The sequence below is a fragment of the Solenopsis invicta genome, chromosome 13, assembly GCF_016802725.1.
Source record: "Solenopsis invicta isolate M01_SB chromosome 13, UNIL_Sinv_3.0, whole genome shotgun sequence".
Lineage (NCBI taxonomy): Eukaryota > Metazoa > Arthropoda > Insecta > Hymenoptera > Formicidae > Solenopsis > Solenopsis invicta.
The window spans coordinates 3399500-3406740 of record NC_052676.1 but is presented as its reverse complement, the minus strand read 5'-3'; the positions used below and the strand labels follow the sequence as shown (position 1 = coordinate 3406740).

The window sequence follows — 7241 nt, the reverse complement described above, 5'->3', positions numbered from 1 at the left end:
TGTTACAACATTGTTACAACAAGAAAAACTTCAATTTTTTACAAAACATAATGATAAAAAAATGTTTAAAGTTTCTATTTTTGTGCTCGTATCGATTTCAACTTCAAAAATCACTTCAATGCGATAAATTTCCCTTACAGGTGCGTGTAATTTACCTACTTACTTTCCCCTAACCATCATCGATTCTCGCTAAATTCTGGTTACCATCAACCGGAGTCTGGCGATAACTGAAGAGCAATGATATTATCGATTATAGATATAAATTTAAACTACAGATAGCACTACTGTTCTTTTTCCCTTCCTCTCTCCAACAGAACAACTTGTCATTTGCCCCAATTTACTTCACTGTTGTCTCTGTTGGTCAGCGTAGCCAGCGGCGATGTCAGATAACCGCGGACACTCATTGTTATGAGGGATCGTAGTTTACTTGGAGGAATCAGCTGTAGACACATACCAAGAGGATACGAAACGAAACATTCGCGCGAAAAGGCAGTCCCGTGAAGCAACATGTGCTCGGACCTGCGAAACTGGCCTATCTTCAGCTTACTGGAGCCGGAATTCGTCTCGCGGATTCATATGGTTACAGTTTACGGTATAACTTGCTTCTTTCCTTACCAGACAGCACGCACATCCAAAATCAAGATCAAAGACGTCTTAAAGTCAATCTACATTGTATTGGTAGAAACGGACATTAATGTATTTTTATTTTGCCGTTATCTTAATGAAGATTAATTTCAGCTTAATTTTCTCTAAGATGTCTTATGATACAATGTCTAAAAAAATATATAAATAATATTTTTGTGATGTCTAAGTGACGTCTTGTTTCAAATGTTTGGACATGATGTTGTCTGGGTTTGCACACTCCTCAAATAACACAAAATCTAAAATTAAGGCCACAAGTGTAGGTACTATTATTCTGACCAGAGAAATTTGAGCTTTAGTTTGCTCAGTTAAGAGACAATTTGCTTTATGCAAAATTACAGAGGACGAGTGTAAATGTGTCTATGTGCTCTCTCACACTGAACCCAAGCAAGCCAAAGAGAAACTCAGGTTTCTGAGGCTAGAAAGATGGTACTTATAGTAGTCAATTACCTTAAATTTGATGTCTAAAGCCTAGTGGTATCCACAATGTTAGAAACTGGTCTGAAGTTTCACACAGAGAAAGAGAGACTACGTTTGAACAATTCCACCAGCTGACTAATGTGATTGGTCAATTCTCCTTTTCTCTGTCCTAGATCTTGAACTGATTTCCAGTATCATAAACATGTTTCTAAAAGTAGGCTTGAAGATATCTTAAAAGATGTCTTAGAGAGATGCTTTTATAATCTTATTTTAGATTTTAGTGTTTGGGACTGTTTTGGTACTATGGCTTATTTTGCACCTTGGGACAGGTAACTTAGGCAATGAGGCTTTGATCGTGACAAGGGACAAGATGGTGTACGCCCTGGGCAGTAACATCGCCGGTTGCCTGGGGACCGGGGACGCCCATAGTACGCTGTATCCGAAGAAGGTGGACGCCCTGTGCGAGAAGGATATAAAGATGTTCGCGTACGGCAGCGGACCGCACGTTCTAGCGCTCACAAAGGAGGGAGAGGTACGTTGTGAGGTTGCGTAACGAAGAAGGCAAAGTGTTCTAAAAATTTACCAATTAACAGATTCACGAAAGTTACTCTGAAGAAACATAATTACAATTTGTCCTTTTTGAAATGGATATAAAAGTCGAGACTGAAATGAATTTATATCGAAAGAAACATTAATATACTTTTATTTTGTACGAAAACACATTTAGACCTCTTCTCTTTATCACTCTTTATCGACGCTTTATCTAGCAATTCCAAAGAATTGCCAAGGATTTTAAAATGAAAGCGCCACATTGACTATTTATCGGAATCAATGACGACAGTGTATCTTCGAAAGGTATATTCCTGGGGTCACAACGGTTACTGCGAACTGGGAAACGGGACATGTAATCAGGGTCTCTATCCTACTCAAGTGAACAGTTTGGGCATAAAACGCATCGTGGACATCGCATGCGGGAGTCACCATTCCGTCGCTCTGAACGAGGATGGCGAGGTAAACGAACGACAATAATTCTCCGTTATTACAAGTTAGATAATCAATGTTCGATTTAGATATACGCCTGGGGACAAAATAATTGCGGGCAAGCGGGCAGCAGTATCACCACGAATCAAGGCGTACCTAGGCAAGTAAACTCCAACCTGGCTGGAAAGAAGGTTGCCCAAATCGCCTGCGGTCAGACCTCCACTGTGGCACTCCTCGAAAACGGCGAGGTGTACGGTTGGGGCTACAACGGCGTTGGCCAGCTGGGGATAGGCAATTACGTGAACCAAATGACACCGTGCCGGATCGGTACGCTGCTAGGCACCGTGATAGGTAATCATCTCGATGGAATAAAAGAAAAAGATAACGAGTGTTCTTAAGTTTCTAGACAAATAAAATTGAGGAAGAAAAACAGATTTATTTTTAGAAAAATGCGGAAAAATATTGTAATAGCTTTATTGAAGAATTATCTATTAAAGCTGATATATAGATATAATGATAAAAATTATTGACGTGGAGTACAGTAAAGTTAATATTATTTTAATAGACGAAACATTGGAAAAATACGGCAAGATAAAAAACTAGAAAAAACGTTTTTTTTTTCCAAAATTTTCGAGAATTTTTCCGAGTTATGACACTAGCTAGAACGACAAAGGGAAGAGCGGGATTGCTAAGCAATCGATATCGTTTCAGTCAAGGTAGCTTGCGGATACGTGCACACGTTAGCGCTCACGGACGAAGGGCAACTCTACGTGTGGGGCGGGAACAGTTACGGTCAACTGGGAATCAGCAACAAGACGAACGCCTGTAACCCAGTCCTGGTAAACTCATACAAAAATCCTACGTTTCTTTTGTTACTACAAAGGAAACGGAACGAAAGAGAAAAAGAAGCGAATGATTTCATAAAGAATAATTGATGTTCCTCAGGTCAAGCATGAAATGGGAAGGGTATCTGACATCGCCGCCCTGCACTACAATCATACGAGTGTCGCCGTCGGCGAAGGAGGGCGCGTCTACATGTGGGGTCACTGCCGCGGTCAGAGCATCACGACCCCGACCGCGACTCCGTTCTCGAACGTGCACGACGCGCTTGCGTGTTGGGGCTCGCCGAGTGTTATGCATAAACCGCTGATCCTCTATGCAGACGAAGACTCGGGCATATTGCAATGCCTGGGAGCTGCATTTGACGATCCCGTATGTTTCGGTTTTTCATCTCATAGCTATTTGTTGATCGCATTTTCGAAATTAATAACTTTGTTATGCATATATAGTTATTATCAACATATACATATGTATAATATATGCATATGCAGTTTGTGATCAGCATTAAATTTTTATATTTCTAAAATTACTGTTTAAAATAATAATTAACAAATAACTATTTTACTTAATTTTTCGAGATATTTTTTGCTAAAATGTTTTGATTCGCGCATTTCGAAAGATCTGTATACATATGTATATATATTATTATACCTAATATTTCCATTTATCATAGCGATTAAGATTTATTATAGTGATTAAAATCATTTTTTCTCGAATTCTACTTCAAGCAAATTTTACGAGTTTAAGTTTTATATAAAAATATTTAAAAAACTTTTCTACGAAAAAATAAATAAATAAATAAATAAATAAATGCTGAAGTCTATGATAAACACTTTGATTAGTAAAATTGATTTTGAAAAATGCATTTCAATCTCGATTTTTGTTGAAAAAATGCGACAAATATTTTATGTGTAATTTATATTCTATGCATTTGTTTCTAACGATTTTTTCTCTTTTCACGTAGGCGACAAGCGATCTTACGATACAGGTGGATGGTGAATGTATCTACGTGCACAAGGCTATTTTGAAGATCCGCTGTTCGTACTTTAGAAACATGTTTCAGCACAATTGGACAGAAAGCAATCAGAGGTAATCATTTATCAAAAAGTTATTTTTGCCAGGAATTTTTCAAGTTTTGTTCTTTTTTTGCCAATAGTGTCATCGAGCATGATCAATTCTCCTACGTCGTCTACAAAGCCTTCCTTAAATACTTGTACACCGACGTTATCGATTTACCCGTGGAAAAGGCTTTAGGTGAGTGTTGAGTACGCCATGAGTGGTTAACGGATATACGAGTACCCTCATAATTGAAGTTTGTGCTGGGCAAAATTTAGAATTTATCGGTTAATAATTACGACTAAAATTTCAATTCGTGATTATAACAAGCAATTAAAAATTTTCTAGTTGCCTTGAAATATATTATAAGCATTAATCAATTAAATTTTCAATCAATAAAATAAACCTAAATAAATTTTGTTGTGTGTAATTGTGGTTAATTTAATCGGATTGAAACTAATTACTGCTGATCAAAAATTGTAGTAGCGCAGAGAGTGCGTCTGTTCTCTGTGCCAAAGATCTGGGTTCAAATCCCACAGATCAGAAACGTTTGATTATAAAAAATTATTCGACAATTAATTTCATTAATTGACATTAATCATAGTTATATATTTTTAAAATATATAACCGATTATTTTAGTTAACATAGAAATGAATCGATTAATACCCAATACTGATTGAAGCAACACTTCTCGTTACAGAACTTTTGGACTTAGCTAACGCGTATTGCGAGAACAATCTTAAGAAGCATTGCATACGGATGATAAAGCAAGGAATTACCGTATCGAATGTTGCCTACTTGTACAGCATCGCAATCGAGTATAGCGCAGAGGTAGACAAACACGATGTGCCAATATTAACTTTGGAATAGTAAACTATTTTGTACACTAATGCTAAACACTTGTACGACTCTAAAATCATTTATTATAAAAAAATTATAAAAATATCCTTTTAGTTACACAAACTGAATGAAAATATAAATATACTTAAAAAAGCTCTCTCTTTTTCTTCTCAATTTTATTTAATTTCTTTGTCACATTGTACACGGAAACTCATCCGATGTTCCCCACAAAATGGCATTGTATATACGTCGTCAAGTTTACGATTCCAAGGTTAATGTTTCATCAGTTGCGATATCTGTTCATGTATACGCGTATACATTATTGAATGTCGATGGCACTTTTTCAGGAACTCGAAGAATTCTGTTTCAAGTTCGCATTGAATCACATGACGGCTGTGACGCAGACGGAAAATTTCGCCAAGCTGGACGAAAACACGGTAAAAACTTTCATAATCAAGGCAGGTAAGGCCGGTGTTTTTAGGACGTAATTCGTCTCTTTACCTTAAAGGCCTTTCTACAATACAATATTAGTCGATGGCATAAGATATAAGCCATGAAAATTGATCAATCACAGTCTACTATGAAGAAAATATGATCAATTCTTACGACTTATGGACACCGATTAATAGCTTGTTGTAGAATAAACTTAAGGGTAGTGCGCCTCGACGGGAACGGACGGAAATCGTCGGATCTGCCTGTCGTTGCGCGAATACTCGTGATGCATTTTGTAATTGCGTATTCCGACGAAATATTCCGACGATATAATTCGTTTCCTTAACTTTGCATTTCGCTGTTAGCATTTTGATCGCGTAAGTTACAAATGGACGCAATCGCGTCCAGTTGAGTAATGCGAACTCGCGTATTTTGATAAATATAATTCGCGAGGGATTTTTTTCGTCGATTTCGAAGAGAATGCAATCCTGTGAGCTTGCAAAAGTACCTGAAATTATCTTAGAATTCGCGTAAACATGGGGGAAAGAAAAACAAACGCGACTTGTCGAGAGAAATCAATCTCCGCGACGAAGCGTTATCTGCGGATAGATTAACAACATGTCAAGTCTGTCGAATGTTTGTGAAAATTTTATCGTTTTATTCCTTCTTTTTATCGTTTCTGTGATAGAGCATATCGGCATGTGTCCGCCGCGATTTGCGATCACGCCGACTTCTCGCCGATTTTGTTTATCAGCTGTGAAATATCTTGTAAAATATAAACACGCATTGTACAAAATGCGAATATAATAAAATTTTCTAACTCCGTCAATGTATCGTTATGCTGTTGTTTGTCTTCACTCCTGTCGCTCTCGTTCGTCGCTATTCTGGCGTTACTTTTAGGGGATTTTCTACTTTGTCGCTCTAATTTGTAGGAATTTTTTAGATTTTTTTTAAAGTGAATAAGTATTTTTCCAAATTATTTTTTGTCCTTTATTCATTGTTTAATTTCCTATTTACTTTATAAAAAATAATATAAATAACAATTATTTAATAATATATCCATTAAACCTCTGCAGTTTATCGGTGAATCCGGATCTCCCAATTGAAATTAAAAGCTCGAACTCGTTTTTTTCTCATTTTAATCAGAACACTTGCGCGGCTATCATCGGAAATAGAGAGAATTATCTCGATAACTTAATTTTTTATATTTTTTTTCGGGGCAATTTATAAAATGGAAAATCGAACTTTTTAAACAAGTGCCATTTATTTATTTATTGGGCAAAATAAAAAAATCTAGTTCAGACAATAGCTGCGAGCGTTATGATTAAAATGATGTTTGAGCTTTTCATTTTAGTCCACTGGAAAATTACCGATGAATCGTACAGCGATCAAATAGATCTATTATTAATTAACTATTCTTTTTTTTATAAAACAAAAATAAATACATTTTCAAACAAATAATAAATAAATGATAGAAAATAATTTTAAAGACTATTTACCCATTCCCCATCAAAGATTCCTGAAAAATCTTGTAAAAATCAGCGTGACAGACACTTACTTAAATTTGTAATGTCAAATTTTATCCAGTTTAAGTTATTTTTAATCATTCTTGTAGGTCTCCATTGCTTTTACTTAATATATCATGAATTTACCTAGAACAAAAAAGTTAAATGAGTTAATAATAAAGATATTAAATTAAAAGTTATTATTTACTAGGTTCATACGTTAATATGGACACTACTCTCTAAATCGAAATTAGTGTATTATTCACTGAAAAACCGTGATTTCAGTGATGTACTTTTAACTATATCTATCAGTGGCACTGCCTTTCAGTGATAATACGCTGATTATGAATTGGAATTTCCGATCACTGAGAGTATTCCCCCACTGAAAAACAGTAAATAATCACTGATGATCACAGTTATAATTATAGCACTGTAAATCACTGTAAGATATTGATTCAGATTTAGACAGTAATAACTTTAAAACTATGCAATTTAACAAATAGGTTGGTTAGATGAGGTTTCTT

The 7241-nt window shown here is 35.8% G+C and overlaps 1 protein-coding gene across 1 annotated transcript; it reads left to right on the top strand.

Moving 5' to 3' along the window:
• The first annotated feature begins 38 nt into the window (after positions 1-38).
• Positions 39-6041, top strand: LOC105202370 (RCC1 and BTB domain-containing protein 1). The gene is made up of 10 exons (XM_011170845.3): positions 39-592; positions 1392-1594; positions 1918-2073; positions 2133-2394; positions 2755-2882; positions 2989-3255; positions 3848-3972; positions 4040-4137; positions 4641-4771; positions 5128-6041. Exons 1-10 carry the CDS (start codon positions 508-510, stop codon positions 5266-5268), a joined length of 1596 nt encoding a protein of 531 aa, XP_011169147.1. The 5' UTR covers positions 39-507; the 3' UTR covers positions 5269-6041.
• The last annotated feature ends 1200 nt before the right edge of the window (positions 6042-7241 follow it).